At 48.0% G+C, this 19,826-nt stretch overlaps 1 protein-coding gene across 1 annotated transcript; it reads right to left on the bottom strand.

Annotated features, from left to right (window-relative positions):
- Positions 1-16,703: 16,703 nt before the first annotated feature.
- LOC307066454 (cone-rod homeobox protein) lies at positions 16,704-19,535 on the bottom strand (the record flags this gene model as incomplete). The annotated part of the gene is made up of 3 exons (XM_079723615.1): positions 19,430-19,535; positions 18,544-18,695; positions 16,704-17,351 (listed from the first exon to the last, which is right to left on the bottom strand). Exons 1-3 carry the CDS (start codon positions 19,527-19,529, stop codon positions 16,704-16,706), a joined length of 900 nt encoding a protein of 299 aa, XP_079579741.1. The 5' UTR covers positions 19,530-19,535.
- Positions 19,536-19,826: the final 291 nt, after the last annotated feature.

The following is a 19,826-nucleotide window of genomic DNA, read 5'->3' as shown; positions in this document are numbered from 1 at the left end:
GTTTGGTACCCAGACGTCGGGAAGGAAGGGTCTTGGCGTGAGAATATCACTGGAATTGGAAAAGGATCTGGGCCAAAGTTGGGGGCGTAGGAGTCCAGAGGCCAGACTGGGCCCGGGGCCGGGGCTGAAGCAGCCTGGACGGGCGCCTGGGCGCCTTGTGCCGGGGCCCACATGGCCGGGCCGTGGCTGGAGATGCTGGGCTCTGGCGCTGGGAGCATCCCCGCGGTGCTGGGCAGAGGGGGCCTGCAGAATCCCGGGCCGTCTGGGAATGCGGGGCCGGCAACTGCGGCGGCAGCGGCAATGACAGGGGCAGGCGCGGGGCCCGGGGCGCCGGGGGCTCCGGGGTCCGTGGAAGCATCGCGGGCCCTCTGGCCTCGGCCCTTGGCCATTCGCTCCAGCCGGGAGCGCTGGGCCCGGCGGTTCTTGAACCACACCTGGGGAAACAGGGGACCGGGACGAGGTGTAAGAGGCGAGAGGCTGCGCGCATTCTTCTCTGCCCCGGGTGTGAAGCCGCCCCGCCCCGGTGAGAAGCCATCCCTCCCCCTCCTCCTCCCAGACCCAATTTGTGGCCCCTGGTGTTCAGGAGGCCGCCGAGGAGGGGTGCAGAGGGCACGAGGGCCTGGGGGCCAGGAAGGGGTCTGCCCGAGAGGGTCCGTGGGTTCAGAGGCCCTGCGGTCTGGGCACGGGGAGACCACGGGGGGCGTCAGTCCCGGCCGGGTGGGGTTGGAGGGCTTGTATGGCACAGGGCTGAGGCGGACTCGGGGTCCAGCCCTGGGTCCGCACCCGGGAGACCCCTTGCTTGCTGCGTGACTCAGGGCAGCACCGGACCGCTTTGGCCTTGCTGATCCCCTCCCGCAGAGCGGAGAGGGCGGAAAGGTGGCCCAGGGGCACTTGATAAACGGTGAGGTGGGGGCGCGTCTGGTGGGGGGCGGGGAAGGGCGGGGCCTGGTGGGGGGCGCATCAGACCTGCAGTTTGTGCTCCTCTAGGCTGAGCCTGGTCGCCAGGCGCAGGCGGTCCTGGTAGCCGGGGTACTCATTCTTCTGGAAGTATTCCTTGAGCACGTCCAGTTGCTCTTTGGTGTACACCGTGCGCTCCTGCCGCTGCCTCTTTGGGGGTCCTGAGCTCCGTGTGGGGCCTGGCCAAGGGGGAAGCAGGGTCACATGAGCCCCAGCAACAGCCCCCAGCCCGCCTGGCACCCTCTCCCTACCTGCGCCAGGCCCTTGTGAGCAGCCGAGGGGCTCAGGCCTGAGGGCGGCAGGCAGTGCGTAGAGAAGCCTGCGGCATCGGGACCAGATGTTCTTGGTCAGACTCAGGCTCTCCGTACTTCAGCCCCAGCCCCTGCACCTCTCTGGGCCTCAGTGAACACAGCTTTGAAATGGGCCTGATCAAGCTCCTGGAGTATTCCGGGGCCCCCAGCCTGGGAAGGCACGCAGCACAGGCTCCTTAGGGCTCCCTCTCTCCCATCCAAGGGCTGGAGCCACCCTGATGTTTACAGGGGACCCCTGCGTGCCAGGCTCTCCGCTCATCTCACCCCAATAATGTAATTCCATTCCCCAGACTCCGCTAAGCCCTCCCCACAGCACAGCGCAAGAAGCGCTCTCAGACAGCTGGGCCCTTCTCTGGATGCCCAGGAGGCCTCCCAGCCTTGGCCCTAGGACACCGCTTGCACAACCCCACTGCCAGCCCAGACCCCTCTTGGTGGCCCAGACTCACCCATGAGGGACTTGGGTTCTCGCTTCCTCCTCACTGCTGCTCTGCTGTCTGCATTTGAGGCTCTGCGCACAGGGCCTGGAGCTTACATCCCAGCTTTATGCTGTGTCCATTGGGCACACCCTAAGGGTCCTGGAACCCACCCTCTCTTGCCCCACCCTCAGACTCACTCCCTTGCAGGAGATGCAATAATTGATTAATCCTTTTTTATTGAACAGCTACTACTCGCTGGGCCTTTCCCGGGAGCTGCTAATAACCCTCTGTGTTAAGACAGCCTGGGTCCTGCTCTTTTCCCTTTGAGGATGAATGAACTGGGTCTGGTTTGCCTGTTCGACTCAGGAGCTTGGGTCTCAGGTCCCCAGCTTCCCGCCTCTCCCAGCTGCATAGACCTGGGACTAAACATCAGACTGAACTCCTGGCTTGTGCCAGCGTCTCCTGGGGTCAGGGGGGGACACAGCTTATTATACTCATCCCCCGGGGACTTTTATTATCATCAGTGGGAGATGACAATTAAATAAGTGATCAAATACAACATGAAACAATGCAGAGAGAACTTGTTATTCGATTTACGTCACTCTGAACTGTTGCTCACAGGAACATTCTACCATAAGTGGACATATACTCAGCTCCATTTCTGGCAACATTCTGCCATAATTGGACACCTTTTCTGCTTCTTGGGCAGCTGGGAACACATTGGTCACCAAGACAGTCGATGGTGCTGCTGTCGACAGGGGAGAATCTAGTAATGTCCTTGATCTGTAAGATGTGACTCGAGGCCACCTTCTCCCTACCTTTTTTTTTTTAATTGAAGTATAGTTGATTTACAATGTTGTGTTAATTTCTGCTGTACAGCACAATGATTCAATTATACATATATAGACATTGTTTTTTATATTCTTTTCCATTATGGTTTATCACAGGATACTGAATACAGTTCCCTGTGCTATACAGTCGGATCTTGTTGTTTATCCATCCTATATATAATAGTTTGCATCTGCTAATCCCAGACTCCCAATCTTTCCCTTACCCTCCCCACTACCCCTCCACAGTCTCCCTACTTTTTGTGTGTGTTTTTTTTTCCCTTAGATTTTTTTTCTTAACCCATTTTCCCCACACTACCATTTTGGAATGTATACACTCTTGCTGCCTTTTCTCCCCCCCATTAAACTTTAGAAATTCGAACATGCAACAAAATTTTGGGTTAAAAGGATTTAAATTTGCTTCTGCCATTTGCCCTGGGGCATTACACACCGGGACCACTTTCAACTCAATTCTTAGCTCTAGATTTTTTTCCCCCACGTAGGAAGTGTAAATTTAGGGCACAAATGTTATGAATACTGGCTCGTGGTTATGAATTCTCATGGGAGATTTTTCTTCCCTCCACCTTGCAGGGAAGATAAAGTCCTCCCTACTTTTTAAAGGAAATTAAATGCAACATCGTGATGTTTAGCTGGGCAAAGATTTTTTTTTTTTTTTTTTGGCTGCATTGGGTCTTAGTTGCGGTTAGTGGGCTCTTCTATTTTTTTTCTTTTTTTTTTTTGTGGTACGCAGGCCTCTCACTGTTGTGGCCTCTCCCGTTGTGGAGCACAGGCTCCGGACGTGCAGGCTCAGCAGCCATGGCTCATGGGCCTAGCCACTCCACGGCATGTGGGATCTTCCCGGACCGGGGCACGAACCCGTGTCCCCTGCATCGGCAGGCGGACTCTCAACCACTGCGCGACCAGGGAAGCCCAGTGGGCTCTTCTTTGCAGCACGCGGGCTTCTCCCTAGTAGTGGCGTGCGTGTTTTCTCTTCTCTAGCTGTGGCACGCAGGCTCCAGGACATGTGGGTTCTGTAGTTGTGGCACTAGGGTTCCAGAGAGCGTGGGCTCTGTAGTTTGTGGCACACAGGCTCTCTAGGTGAGGCGTGCGAGCTCAGTAGTTGTGGTGAGCAGGCTTTGTTGCCCCGTGGCATGTGGGATCTTAGTTCCCCGACCAGGGATCAAACCCACATCCCCTGCATTGGAAGGCAGATTATTTACCACGGGACCACCAGTAAAGTCCCTAGATGGGCAAAGATTGAGAAGAGGCTCCATGCCTCGAATTGGTAGCTGAGGGGTTGGGGAATCTGGCTTTCTCATGTTTTGGGAGTGTAGGTTGGTTTTTGAGACAGACTTGGTGATTGCTGCCAATACAGTCAGCCAAAGACCATCAAGAAAGCACCAGTATTTGAGCAAATTTATTGTCTCATTGCAATGAGGGAGAACACGTACCATGGGAACCCTAGGGGCATTTCAGTAAAAGGGTGTTTGAAAGGACCTATATAGGATTTGGACTTGTGATAGATGACTTTGGGGAAGGTTCCCAAAGAAGTGACCTTTGTGCCCAAAAGAACTGAAATCAGGGATTCAAAGAGATACTTGTACACCCATGTTCATAGCAGCATTATTTACAATAGACAAAAGGTGAAAACAACTCTGATGTCCATTGATGGATGAATTAAGCAGTAAAATATGGTATATCCATAAAATGGAATATTATTCACCCTTAAAGAGGAAGTTCTGATACATGCTGCAACATAGATGAATCTAGAAAGTAGTATACTACGTAAAATAAGACAGACAGAAAAGACACATGTTGCATGATTCTACTTACACCAAATATCTAGAATAGGCAAATTTGTAGAGACAGAAAGATTCAAGGACTTATATGAAAGGCCTAGAATAGACAAATTCCTAGAGACAGAGAGTAGATTGGAGGTGATCAGGGACTGTGGGAGAGGAGGGAGTGAGGAGTAGTGTTTTTTTTGTTTTTTTTTAAATTTATTTATTATTTTTATTTATTTATTTTTGGCTGTGTTGGGTCTTCGTTGCTGCGCGTGAGCTTTCTCTAGTTGCGGCGAGTGGGGGCTACTCTTCATTGCGGTGCACGGGCTTCTCATTGCAGTGTCTTCTCTTGTTGCAGAGCACAAGCTCTAGGCGCGCGGGCTTCAGTAGTTGCAGCACGCGGGCTCAGTAGTTGTGGCTCACGGACTTAGTTGCTCCGCAGCATGTGGGATCTGCCTGAACCAGAGATCGAACCCTTGTCTGCTGCATTGGCAGGCGGATTCTCAACCACTGCGCCACCAGGGAAGCCCAGGAGTAGTGTTTGATGAGAACAGAATTTCAGTTTGAGCTGATGGAAGAAGTCCTGGAGATGGATGGTGGTGATGCTTGTACAACATTGTGAATATAATTAATGCCACCTAATTGTATACTTAAAAATGGTTAAAATGGGCCTCCCTGGTGGCGCAGTGGTTGAGAGTCCGCCTGCCGATGCAGGGGATACGGGTTCGTGCCCCGGTCTGGGAGGATCCCATATGCCACGGAGCGGCTGGGCCCGTGAGCCATGGCCGCTGAGCCTGCGCGTCCGGAGCCTGTGCTCCGCAACGGGAGAGACCACAGCAGTGAGAGGCCCGCGTACCGCAAAAAAAAAAAAAAAAAAAAAAAAAAAAAATGGTTAAAATGGTAAATGTTGCGTTATGTGTATTTTACCACAGTTGGGGGAAAAAAAGGGTGGCTTTGCTGTGGGCTAGATGCTGTGAGGAAATGGGAGTAACTCTGAGATTAAGTATCTTATCTAGAAGGTGAGAAGGATGAAGTGTGGTTAGAGCTGTGATTTGTATAGAATGTGTCACTGTGTTAGCTTGGATGGGGTACATTGGTCTCTTTTGTGGTTTGGACAATGTTTGTATTTCTCTCTGTATTCAGACATTATTCCCAAGAGATCACTTCGACAGGATCAAAGACTGACCCTTTGTGAAGTGATTTGTATCCAGCAGGAGGTCACCAAGGCTTGGTCGAGTGCCAGACCGTCTCCCAGCTGTTGGGAGCTGCTTTTCTTTCTTGTATTTGGCAAACTCCCTTGAGTTCAACATCCCAAGTGCAGTGTCTGAGCAGTTGGGAATCCCTGGAGGCCTTTATCATTACCATTTGCCTGACCTTGGGCAAAGCCATCCTCCCCCAGCCAGTCCTGGTTTCTCCCACCCATACAACAGGATTATCTCAAAGTCTGCCCCGCACATGCTTGGGAGCATTGAGGCTGACATCTGCTCAGGAAAGAAGCTGTCACGGCAGCTCAGAGAGCCCACTTCTGTTCCCAGAGTTTTGTCCCCAGGGCAAAGTCGCTGGAGGCTGCCTAGCCTCCACCCTGCTGGAGATACAGATCAAAAATGTCGGCAGGAAAACCAGCACCTCGTGTTGACCAAACCAGTGATTTTCAAATTCTAGTGTACATCAGAATCACCTGGAGGGCTTACTAAAACCCAGATTACGAGGCCGCACCCGCAGGATTTCTGTCTAGGGGTGGCGCCGGAAAGTTTGCATTTCTAACAGTGTCACGTTGGTACTGGTGCTGCTGGCCTGAAGCAGGGACCACTGTGAGAACCACTGCTGTAAGCGACAGCCAATCTCGCCCACCTTGGCGCCTACCCTTGGCCTCAGTCCCAGACCTTGTCTTGTTTTAAGGGCAAGAAGGGGCCAGCAAGGCAGAGAGAGGAGGATGGAGAGGTAAGCCAGGGCCAGATTGTGCTGGGCCTTGGAGGAGCTCTGAGGTTATTCCCAGAACACACACACACACACACACACACACACACAGAGAGAGAGAGACAGACAGAGAGACAGAGAGAAAGAGGAAATCAAAGAGAGTTAGAGAGATAGGAAGACAGGCTGATATGAGAAACAGACAAAAACAAAAATATATGTAAGAGAGAGAAGGAGAGAGAGAAATTCAAATACATTTTTCTTATGTGCCAGGCACTATTCTAAATGTTTTTTTTAAATATATATACACACTTTTTAAATTTTTTATTTATTTATTTTTGGCTGCATTGGGTCTTCGTTGCTGCGCATGGGCTTTCTCTAGTTGCGGCGAGCGGGAGCTACTCTTCTTTTCGGTGCACGTGCTTCTCACTGCGGTGGCTTCTCTTGTTGCGGAGCACGGGGTCTAGGCACATGGGCTTCAGTAGTTGCAGCGTGTGGGCTCAGTAGCTGTGGCTCATGGGCTAAGTTGCTCCGCGGCATGTGGGATCTTCCCGGACCAGGACTCGAACCCGTGTTCCCTGTATTGGCAGGCGGATTCTAAACCACTGCACCACCAGGGAAGTCCTTCTAAATGTTTTATAATTACTAACCGGGGTCTCAGCTGGCTGCATCCTTCTACCCTTTATCCCTCCCTCTGCCATGACAAACTCTCTCTATCTTGTACCTTCTCTCCTCCTAGTTGGGTGGCCAGACACTGTTCTCTATTCCTCACAAGACTCTTCTGGCCCCATCACTCTATTCCATATAGATTCTCTCTATTTTGTACCCTCCAAAATCTTCCCTCCTACCCCCAGATTATGCAATTTCAAATTCCAGTGTAGTTTCTAAGATCATATACCCTTCTATCCATCCATCCACCCACACATATCTTTCCATTATTTACCCCTCTATCTATATCCCAGCTGGTTCTAAGAACAGAGGTTTCTTGAACCAAACTTGAGGAACAAAACAGAGAGGCAAGGAAGGGTAGAAACTTGAAAAGATGGCATAGGTACAGTTTTGCTCCTATATGCATAGCCTGCATCTAAGAGGACATACAAGAAGCTGCTGAGAGCGGTAGCCCCGTAGAAACGCAACTGTGGGTTGGGGGGATTATCATGGCACTCACTGCAAATTCCCCATATTTCAGTTATTAATGATGCAAATGTATATTAGATAAAATAAGGTCTATTTTAAACATTTATTTCTTTTTTATGAACTCTCTGGACCACATTCCCTTCCTTCTGGGAACAAGTCTCCTTTTCTCCCAAGTTCATCTCAGCCTCAGGTTCACCCCATGGAAAATAGACCTGTTGACAAAACTCATTTAGTAATCAAGTTAAGAAGGAAAAAGAGGGCTTCCCTGGTGGCGCAGTGGTTGAGAATCTTTCTACTAATGCAGGGGACACGGGTTTGAGCCCTGGTCTGGGAAGATCCCACATGCCGCAGAGCAACTGGGCCTGTGAGCCACAACTACTGAGCCTGCGCATCTGGAGCCTGTGCTCTGCAACAAGAAAGACCACGATAGTGAGAGGCCCGCGCACCACGATGAAGAGTGGCCCCCGCTTGCCACAACTAGAGAAAGCCCACGCACAGAAACGAAGACCCAACACAGCAATAAATTAATTAATAAACTGCTGTTGTAAAAAAAAAAAAAAAAAAGAAGGAAAAAGAGAATTTTACTCTAGCCAAACTAAGGATTATAACCCAGGAGACAGACTTTCAGAAAGCTCTGAGAACTGTTCTGTCTGTTAGAAGTTGAAGGCACAGTCATGTACATTTTCGAGACAAAGGATCAAAATGACATACTGATATTTTTGTACGTAGACAGTGGAGTAACACAACATCCCAATGAGCATAAACCTTCTATCTGCCAGCTATTAAGACATTTATGTGCCCATCCTTGGGTGGGAGTGTCAATTCCAATACCATATATGAAGACAAACCCGGTGGAGTGCAAGTGATTCCTCCCGGAGTGCTCTCACTGATAGCTTCGTCAGTTGGAAGTTCTGTTAACACAGTATGAAACAGTATTAAAGATCATTCATCTCGCAGGCTTTCCAAAAGCCATGTATGTTGTGTTTGACATATGGAAGTTGCTGGCACAAATTACTTGTGTTTTTCTCTTTAGGACATTTGTCAATTAAGTAAGGAACAGAGCAATGAAGTCCTGGGGTAAATTGTGCTCATTCTCTAAGGACTGAAGACTGTGTCAGACAAGGGATGGACAGATTAATACATTGGAGAATTTGGACCTGAAAGGTTAAGCCAGAGAGAGGTCAACCTAAGTATGTGGTAACATCAGGAACATCTGAAAAGCCAGTGACGGATATTATGAGGGGCCTATGTTTGTCGTGTATTGACAAGGAATTTGATGACAGATCCAATAATTGGTTAGATTGTTTCTAGTAGCTGTACTTTGTAACAACTTTACTAAAGAATTTTCCTTCCACCCTGCACATTGGGACAAAAGTATAGCTAGCAGTAAAACAATAACTTTCCATTTTGACAGAGAGATAGACCTGTCTTACAGGCCTGGTCTAGACTCTCGATTTCTTGAGCTTGTAAAAGGAAATCTTTTACTGGGTTAGCAGTATTAACTTGTATCCAGTGACCTTGTGAAATTCTCACATTAATTCTAAACAATTATCTATAGATTCTTTGGGTTTCCCAACTAAACTATCATGTCATCTGTCAACAATAATAGCTCTATTTCTTTCTAAACGATTATACTTTTTATTTCCTTTTCTTTCTCTATTACATCTTTATTTCCTGATTGCATGGACCTTCAGTACAGTGTTGAAGAAAAGTGGTGAGGACTAGACTTTCTTATCTCATTCCCAGTAATAGAAGGAAAGCTTTCAACATTTCAACATGAAACATAATGTTTTCTATGAGATTTTCGCAGATACCCTTTATTAAATTAAGGGATTTGCTTCTGTTCCTCTTTTCTAAGAGTTTGTTCTTTTTAGTCAAAAATGGATTTTGAGGGACTTCCCTGGTGGTCCAGAGGCTAAGACTCCACGCTTCCAATGCAGGGGGCCTGGGTTCGATCCCTGGTCAGGGAACTAGATCCCACATGCCACAACTAAGAGTTCCCATGCTGCAACTAAAGATCCCACATGCCGCAACTAAAGATCCGTATGCTGCAACACAGCTCCTGTGTGCGGCAACGGAGATCCCATGTGCTGCAACTAAGACTCGGAACAGCCAAATAAATAATTTTTTAAATGGCTTAAAAATGGATTTTGAGTTTTATCAAATGCTTCCCCTGAATATACTGAAATGATATTATCCTCTCCTTATTATATTAATGTGTCAAATCACCTTCCTTGGTTTTTTAATATTAAGCCATCCTTGCATTCCTGGAATAAACTCAGCTTGGTCAGGTATTATCCCTCCTCTGTAATATATGCTGTATTCCATTTAGTAATGTTTTGTCTAAGCTCATGACCTATAATTTTCCTTTATTTTAATGTTCTTGCCATGTTTTTGATATCAAGGTTATGCAGGCCTCATAAAATGAAAAATGTTCCTCCTCTTTCAATTCTCTGGAAGTTTGCATAAAATCAATGTAATTTCTTTCTCAGTTGTTTTGTGGAATTTGTTGTGAAGACAAATGGGCATGAAGTGTTCTTTGTGTGAAAAACTTAAATTATGGATTACTCTTCTTTAATAGCACTATTCAGATTTTCTATTTTTGTGTGTTCTTGCCTTGGTAAGTTGTGTTCTCCTAGGATCTTGTCATCCAAAATTTCAAATTTCTTGCCATAAAATTGTTCACAATATCCTCTTATGATCATTAATGTCTTTAGTGTAGGATCTTTAGTAATGTCCCCTTTTCCTTCTTTATATTGGTAGTTTCTCTCTTTTTCTCTTAGTCTTTTCAGGACCTATTGATTTTATTAGTCTCTAACAAAACTTATGTCTTTGTTGTTTTTTCTGTTGCACATTTTTTATTTTATTAATTTCTGCTCTCATCTTTATTTATTCCCTCATTTCTAACTTATTGAGATGATGTTAAATATGGTTGACTTTAATCTTTCTTCTTATCTGATATCTGACATATCACTTAATACTATAGATAAATCAAATGGAAATTAGGATATTATGAACAAGTGTATGTCAATAAACTTGGCAACTTAGAGGAAATGTACAAACTCCTGGAGAAATACAACTTTCTGAAACTGACACAGAAAGAAATTTTAAAATATGAACAATTACATGTATGTTAAATAAATGAAATACATAATTAACCTTCCTAAAAAAAACTCCTCGGGCTTCCCTGGTGGCGCAGTGGTTGAGACTCCGCCTGCCAATGCAGGGGATGCAGGTTCACACCCCGGACCGGGAGGATCCCACGTGCCGTGGAGCGGCTGGGCCTGTGAGCCATGGCCACTGAGCCTGCGCATCCGGAGCCTGTGCTCCGCAAGGGGAGAGGCCACAACAGTGAGAGGCCCGCATACCACAATTAAAAAAAAAAAAAAAAAAAAAAAAAAAAAAAACAAAACTCCTCCAGGCTCATATGCTTCACTGATGAATTCTATCACATAGTTAAAGAAGAAATAATACCTTGCACGAACTCCCCCTCCTGACATCTGTCTTGTCATTTCTTTCCCTCACTAACCTCCTCCTCTGCTCTGCTTTCTGTTCCTCCTTCTCAGAATGTATTTTCTGCTCTGTTTCTACACCCTCTTGATTTCTTTCCCTCTTTTTCATCTTCTCCATATTTTGAGGGGCTGAAAGCATCATCTCTGAAGTCACCAAACAGGGGGTGCATTTGCAGCCTGTGTGGTCCCAGGGCCATTCCATTCTCATCTCCCAGTCTCTGTTTCTTCATCTTTAACTTGAAAAGCACCAGGATGGCTGGAACAGGATCCCGATCATCTTGGGGAAGTTACTTAACCCCTCCTGATCCATAAAATAGGGGAGGTGGGGTGTGGCCCCTAATTCATGAGGTTGTAATGAAATTTAATAAGGGAGAAATACGGGAGAAGTGGCTGGCACAGAGTAAAGTGCTCCATAAAGAGTTTAGCTGCGGTTTTATTATCATTGTGTGTCCCAGGCATGATTTCACATGGAGGGGATAAGGGTGGAGGAGGGCATCACTTAGTTAAAGTTCAGCTGTCTCCACAAAGTACCCTTCCCCCATGGGTCATGCGTCTGAGTCTAATCCCCGCTAATTCTCCTGCCATTCTGCTGAGGCTGGACCATCATAAGAGGATTGGAGCATTTGCTAAATTAGTCCTGCTCAGGGACAGAGGAAACATCCAGGGAGGGGCTCAGAGATCAGGAGGAACAGGAGGGAGGTCAGAGACATATGGGGGTGAGGAGAGAGATGAAGAGAGGAAAAAAGAAGAGAGAAATACCCTTGAGCTTGAGACCAAAGAAGAAAGAGACAGTCAAGAGAGAGGCAAGAGTGAAAGACAGGATCAAAAATGAGGAGGGGGTTTCCCTGGTGGCGCAGTGGTTGAGAGTCTGCCTGCCGATGCAGCGGACACGGGTTCGTGCCCCGGTCCGGGAAGATCCCACATGCCACGGAGCGGCTGGGCCCGTGAGCCATGGCCGCTGAGCCTGCGCGTCCGGAGCCTGTGCTCCGCAACGGGAGAGGCCACAACAGTGAGAGGTCCGCGTACCGCAAAAAAAAAAAAAAAAAAGGGAGGAAGGGGGAAATGCCAGGAGGGTCCGGAAGGTTTGCATCCTAACACAAGGACTATAATCCTAGTTCTACCTCCTCTTAGTTGTGGGAACTTGGGCAGGTCACCTGACCTCCCTTTGCCTCAGTTTGCTTATCTGTGAAGTGAGAATAATCACAGCATGGATCTGATAATAATAGCATCTTTCTGATGGATTGTTTTGAGAATTGAAAGAGTTAGGACTGGCTTTCTCCAGTCCTGGCAAATAGTACCTGCTCAGTAAATTTTTCTTTTCTTTCCCTTCCAATTTATTGAGTTATAATTTATATACTATGAATTCCACCTCTTTTAACCATGCAATTTGATGAGTTTGGGCAATCACATACAGGGGTGGAAATACCACCATAGTGAAGATATAGAATATTTCTAGTACCTCAGAAAGGGCCCCTTTTGTCCCTTGGCAGTGAATCTAATCCATTGATTGCCCAGATCCTGCCAATCACTATTCACTTTCTGCCACTATGGTTTTATCTTTTCTAGAATTTCATGTAAGTGGAACCATATCATATGGACTCTGCTTTGAGCCTGGTTTCTTCCACTCATTATCGTGTTATTCGTCCACCAGGAGTCCATGCCTTATAATTGCTGAGGAGTATTCCATTGTCTGGATGCACCAGTTTTTTTAGCCATTCACCTGTTAATGGACATATGGATTGTTTCCAGTTTGAGGCCATTGTGAATAAAGTTGCTATGCATGGCACAAGTACAGTTTCAGGAAAAATTTTAGGTTAAGATAAACACTTAGCATAATGTCTTCAAGGTAGACATTTGGATTGTTTCCATCCTTTTGGTTATTGTGAATAGTTCTGCTATGAACATGAGTGCACATGTTTTTGTTTGAGCACCTGTTTTCAATTCTTTGGGATATATACTTAGAAGTGGAATTGCTGGGTCATTATCTAATTCCAGAACTTTTTCATCACCCCAAAGAGAAACCCCTTCACCCATTAAGCAGTCACTCCCCAGTTCCACCCCCACCCCCCAGCCCCTGGCAAACACTAATCTGCTTTCCATCTCTATGGATTTGCCTATTCTGGACTTTTCATATAAATGGATTCATATGATCTATAGCCTTCCATGCCTTGTTTCTTCTGTGAATGTATTTAATACCACCGAGTTGCACACTTTAAAATTTAATAATGGTCAATTTCATGTGATGTGTATTTTACCATAAAAATAAATAAGTGCTTATTGGGCTCTTAGCATGGACCAGGCTTCAGGACCAAGTACTTAGCATAATGATGTCATTAAATTCTCTTGAGGTAGGTCTTCTCAATGCCTCATGTTACAGATGGGGAAACTGAGGTTGGGAGAAACAAATTGCCCAAGGTCATAGGACCAGAAGTGGCTGAGCCAGGCTCAGACAGCAAGTTTGTCTGACCCCACCAATTCAGTGTTTGATACACACACACCCACACACACACACACACATTTTAACCCAGGGCACAGTGATTGACAGGGACAGAAGAAGAGCTTGATGACTTGGAGTTGGAGAAAGAGAAAGGCAAAGACTAAGGAAAAGAGAAGAAGGGGAAAGAAAGAAAAAGACAAACACCATCAAACAGAAATGGGGACCTGGGAGTCTGAGACTCAATAGTCAGGAGGGGAAAAGAAAAAAAAGAAAGAGAAAGAGAAAAGAAGAGAGATGGAAGAGAAATGGTGGGAAATCGAAAGTGACCAGGGAGAAGAGATGGAAAGTGGCAAGGATGGAAGGGGAAAGGAGGAGGTGTGAGATGAAGCTGCAGAGGACTAGAGGCTGATGAGGAGGGCTTAAACCTCACATGGACCAGGACTTCCCTGGTGGCGCAGTGGTTAAGAATCTGCCTGCCAGTGCAGGGTACAGGGGTTCGATTCCTGGTCCGGGAAGATCCCACATGCCGCGGAACAACTAAGCTCATGAGCCGCAACTACAGAGCCCGCGTGCCTTAACTACTGAAGCCCGTGCGCCTAGAGCCCGTGCTCCACAACAAGAGAAGCTACCTCAATGAGAAGCCTGTGCACCACAACGAAGAGTAGCCCCCGCTCGCCGCAACTAGAGAAAGCCCGCACGCAGCAACAAGACCCAACCCAGCAATAAATAAATAAATAAATAAATAAACAAACAAACAAACAAATCTCACATGGACCACTGAGGCAGGAAGCATGGTCATCTGGTCATCAGCCCCTTGCTGCGAGGGAGGGGCCCAGTGAGGTAACAGCAGGTGGAAGCTGGCCGTCTGGAGCCCATGTCCCTGCCTAATTGGCTTTAGGGAGATATCACGGAAAAGATGGTGACCAGACATAGAAAGCACATGGACACACCCATGCTCCCAGAGAAAGAAGGTGGGGGAGAGAGGGAGGGGGCAAAGCAATCCTTGTTTTTACTACCTCAGGTCTGACCCTCCATGGAAACAAAAAAAAATCACCCAGACTTTAAGCAGGATTCAGCATTTTAATCATTTTCTCTCCACAGGTGGCCAGCGAAGGGAGACCTGGAGTTCCAGTGAGTGGGAAGGGGGAGGACGGTGAGCCTGACACAGAGTGAGGGAGGCCCCTTGCCTCTTGTTCTGTCCCCAATTCCCTTGTCACTCTTCCTGGCTTTAGGAATCCCCAGTGGACATCTGAAGAACCGATGTTCAGGAGGCTGGCCCAGGGAAAGGAACCTGGAATCTCCCAAAAGATTCGACTCCTCCCTCTGTCCAACTCCTAGAGAACTCTCAGAAGACACCAGGATAGGGGTCTCTTGAAGTCTTGGCCTGTGACCGTGACTCCCCCATCCAGCCACTATTACTTTCCACCCTCCTCCAGAATATCGTGTCCATCCTCCAAGCCCTCCCTGGACCTCCTTATTGAGCTGCCTTTGAATTGCTTGCACAAAACACACCCTCCCCTATGAATGGGGAACTCCGTGGGGCAGGGAGAGACTCTTGTTTACACCTGAGACCCCAGCCTCCAGCTCAGAGCGTGGGAGTCTCTGCAAAATGACTAACGGACGTGGCATCCCGGTCCCAACTTTCGCACAGGTCCAGAGCACAATGTCCTCTCCTACCTGTCTCTACCCTGAAAATTTTGCCTGGATCCCCCAGCTCGTACCCCAACATATGCCGTCTTCTCTGTTTATTCATTGCTTCCCACAGTGGACTCTGGGCCTAATGTCCCAGCATGACTCAGACCCATGAGAGATAATCGAGAAGTATGTTGAGTAAACCACCTTTGTGGGCTCTAATGATTGCAGTGTGCCCTTCAGGGTCTAGGCTGTGTGGACCTCTCCTGACCTGGACCTGGAAAAATCATCTGACGCCTCTCAGCCTCTCTTTGCACTGTGCCTTCCTCCTGACATTCTTTCCTGCACTGGGGGCCTGGAGCCTGCTTGTCCTGGCTCATGGGCACAGATTACAAGTGTCTCTTCCCACATCCGAGTTCAGGAACCTCAGCTTGATGCCCTGAAATCAGCCACAGTGGGAGTATTTACACCATGGAAATGGGCAACCACTACAAATCAGGGCTTTCCTCTTCTTTCAGGAATCCATTGTTAAGCATCTCGCAGCACACCACCCCCTTCCTTTCTTTCACCCCTTGCCTTGTGAAACGCCTCCCAGTGAAAGGCTCGTGGCTCCTGCCTTCCCCACCCAAAAATGAAAGGAGAACTCAGATTGAGGAGGTAGGTGCCAAAGTACCAAACTTCCAAGAGTGTCAAAATGCCTGAATCCTTCTTCAAATTCTCACACTGCTTGTCTCTGTGGCCATGGGTCAGACTGCATTGAAAGAAATATGGTGCTGCCCCAGGAAAACTTCCCAGGCCAAGCTCTATTTATTGTCCAATCCCACAATCGAAACTGAAAACAGAACATCTAAAAGAGGGAATGTGTGTCTGGGATGTGGGGCTGCCTCCAAATCCATTTCTCACCCCCGCCTCTTGTATATTTACAGGCGGGAAGCCTGTCCACCTCTTCTTCTCTTTGAAATACCCACAACCATAGTCGGTGCACCCCACACAACAACGACGATTCCTCCAATGCGTGGGTGAAGTTCACCTTTAGAAAATGCAAAAACAAAAGAAAACAAAGCAGACGTGAAACAGGCAACTTGCCTTCCATTCTCCCACCAAGTATGCCCATTTCCAATGTCCAAATGAATGAATGATGAAATGTCTTTAAGAAGAAACTAAGAAGAAGAAGAAGAAGAAGAAAAAATATATATATATATACCAAACAGCCCCCTAAGCCTATCATGTAAACCTGACATTTGTGAAATCTGTAAAATTGTCAAATGAATTTCTGAACTTAACTGTATAATTGGCCTAAGGTTCCATCCTGGGGCTTTGTAAAGTCTGTCTTTGGAGTTTCTAGAAGGATCTCTACGCATATGCTAAAGAAGTGTCCCAAATGGAAAGTGAAGGAATTGAACCTCCCTACCTGTTTGTTCAAGGGCACCGTGATTCTGACCTAAACATTACCCCAAATCAGCTACACGTTTGGTTTAATTCTGTCTCAGGGTGAATTCTCAGCACCAGTTTCTGGAGTCTGGGGCTCATGGTTTGAAATGCCACTTGGACTCCATGTGAGACGACATTGGGGTTGAGAGAATGACTAAGATTTACGGGGCTCCCCAGGAGCAAAGGGGTGGACTGGGTTGGGCTAAGTTGCACTGGAGCCAAAGAGGCCATGACCTTTGGAAGGGATGGTCAGCTCCCGCCACCTTCTCAGGGATGCCGCCCCAGGGCAGGTTGAGACAATGTGCAAGGAGGCAGTTGGGACAAGGGATGGAGAAGGAGTATCTTCTACAAGATCTGAAACTTCCAGGCACTCTGATCCTTGTAGTCCAGGGGATCCATGGGGTTGTAGGTGAATTTCCAGGTGCCTGTGGGGTCCTTGAATTCTAAGCTGTCCACAGGGCTATAGGTGCCATAGCTCTGGCCTGACAGGGAGGTGGGGGACTGGGTCAGGGAGGGCCCCATGGAGGGGCCAGAAAGGGGGCTGAGAGCTGGGCCCCCCAACTGGGGCACCATGGGAGAAAGGTAGGGATCCAGGCCACTGAAATAGGAGCTCGGCGACCCATACGCCGAGGGGGAAGAGCAGAAAGCAGAGGCGGGGGCGTAGGTCATGGCGTAGGGCGCTGACGTCAGAGAAGGGCCCGAGGCCACTAGCCCAGCCCGCTGTGCCTCGGGCAAAGGGGACTCTGAGGCCGGACTCCAAATGGACACCGTGGCCACTGCTGTGGTGGGGGAGCCTGAGGGCCCGGGTAGAGGGGGGCTGTAGGAATCTGAGATGCCCAGGGGTTCTGGACAGACATCCGTGGAGGATCTTGGAGAGGTGCCTGCCTTCCTCTTGGCAGGACGAGCCTTGGCTTGTGCCCCTGGGGGCTGCTGTTGCTGTTTCTGCTGCTGCCGTTGCTGTCGACATTTAGCCCTGCGGTTCTTGAACCAAACCTGGGGGTGAGAGGGGAGGTCGGGGTGGGTGAGTGGGAAGGAGGCCCGGGGAGCCTTCATGGTGCCCAGGAATGATGATGCTTATTGGTGAGACATGCCACAGTCATAGCTCTCCACTCTGCAATCAGTTATGCGGCACTCTATTCATCCATCCAATCATTCATACATACAGTTGTACACACACACACATACATACAACCATATGCCCATACATACAACTACACATACATACAGTTGTATGTATACACATACAGTCATACATACATAAACACAGTCATCCATCCAACCATATGTACACACATACTATCATACAGCATACAAACATATACACATACCTTCATCCATCCATTCATCTAATCATTCACACATACATGCAGACATACAACCACACATACATACATACATACATCTAATCACATGCACATACATACAAGCATACATACATACATTTGTGTGTATACATACAATAATACATACATACATGCTTTCATCTGTCCAATCCTATGTACAGGTGTACACATACTATGATACAAACAAGCATACATACATTCATACATACATCGTACACACATACAATCATATAAACGCATATATATACATTTACCCATCCATCCATCCATCCATCCATCCAACTGGTTAATAAGCATGGATTAACCGTCTTCTACTACTTTGGGGACACACAAGTGAAGCTGACATTCTAGTTGAGAGAGGCAGGTTAAAAATAAACAGGAAGTAAGCAAATCACATAGTATTTAGAAAGTGATAAATGCTATGAAAGAACCAGTTGGTCAGGATAAGGGTGGGCAGCAGGGTGGGGTGGCAGGGGAAAGTTGCGGCTTCAAATGCCAAAGGGGGTGTAGGTCTCATTGACTAGCGAGGTGACTTGATTGGTTGATAAAGACTTGAAGACGGTGATGGCGAATATACCTTCCAGGTAGAGGGAACAGAGAGTGCAAAGGTCCTGAGGCAGGAGTGTGCTTGGTGGGCGTGCTAGAGGAAGGACCAGGGGCCAGTGTTGTTGGAGTAGAGTGAGAAGGGGTGGGAGTGTAAGAGAAGACGCCAGCGAGATAATAGAGGCAAGGGACTACTAGGGCACTTTATGACTTTGGCTGTTACTTTGTGACCTCTCCCTCTTCCGTTCACTCTGGGTCCCAGGAAGGACCAGAGGAGTCCAGAGACCAGAACATCCCACCTGAACCCTGGACTCAGGCAGATTGATCTTCAGAGCCACCTCCTCACGGGCATACACGTCCGGGTACTGAGTCTTAGCAAACAGGGCCTCCAGCTCCTCCAACTGGCTTCGTGTGAAGGTGGTCCGTTCCCGCCGCTGCTTTCTCGGGGCGCCTGGTGTAGGGACAGGAAAACGGGACCTTCAGGTGACCTGAGACCCCATTCTCTTCATCTGCTGATGTGAGGTCCTGAGTGTACATGGGATGCCGAGAAGCCCCTTCTGGGTGTTCAACTGCCCAAACTAAGGGGGTGCCGATTCCCTGAGCTTCTAGACTTCACTCGTCCCCCTGGGAAATGGGGGCCCCCTTTGTCTGTCACTGGGGGGCTCATGCTTCTCCCTGAGGAGAACTGGCTTTAGCCATGTAAGGAGGTATATGAGTTTGATGTTCATCCCCTTTCTAAAATTTCTTCTGCACTAAGACATTCAGTTGAAACATGACATTTTGGATATACAGCCTATAATAGTGGCAGGTCCATAATAGTCAACTTAATAAATTTTTTAAAAAACATCTAAAGAATAATGCCGCCAACAACAGAGTGCTTCCTTCTTTGAGAAATAAAGCATTGCTAACAGGTGGGGATTCCTCTGGTTCTCCCTTCCAGATCGCTTCCCTCCTTCACCCCAGAGGGAATGACTATCCTAAATTTCTATGACTGTCCCTATGCTTGCCTGCATCCCTAAGAGATGTGGAGGGGTGTTTTGCATTTACAGGTGAACACACTTGGCTGGTGTATGGCCCTGATGTCACCCCTGTAAGTGCCCATCCTCCTCCTGAGGGCAAGGGACCCCAGAGGTCCCCAGAAGATGGGGGCCAGCTGGGGGTGGCAGGGAGGAGAACTGTACTCACTTGGGTAGGACACAGCTTGGTGCATCAAATCCACACTAGGGCCACTCAGGGCCAAGGTGTTGACGGAATAGTGGGGCCCCGGGTTCATATACGCCATCATGATCTTCAGGGATGCTGGGGCCCAGGTCAGTGGGCCTGCAAGAGAAGGGTGAGTACTCAAACACTCCCCAGTTCATCACCGCGTGGTTCAAATCCTGCCTCTTCTTAGGTGTGTGACCTTGGGCAACTTATCCCCCTCTCTGTGCCTCAGTTTCCCCACCTATAAAAGAGCCCTCTGCTTAAGGTCATCAAAGCTTCAGTGAGACTCTGTAAAGCAGAGAGCGAAAGCTGTAATGGGCATGTAAATGGAAGCTCTTATTCCTACTCTATCCTTTAAAAAATCTTCCTGCCACCCCCT

The sequence above is a fragment of the Hyperoodon ampullatus genome (assembly GCF_949752795.1).
Source record: "Hyperoodon ampullatus genome assembly, chromosome: 18".
NCBI lineage: Eukaryota > Metazoa > Chordata > Mammalia > Artiodactyla > Ziphiidae > Hyperoodon > Hyperoodon ampullatus.
The sequence above is the reverse complement of the archived record's forward strand: the minus strand, read 5'-3'. Positions and strand labels throughout refer to the sequence as shown.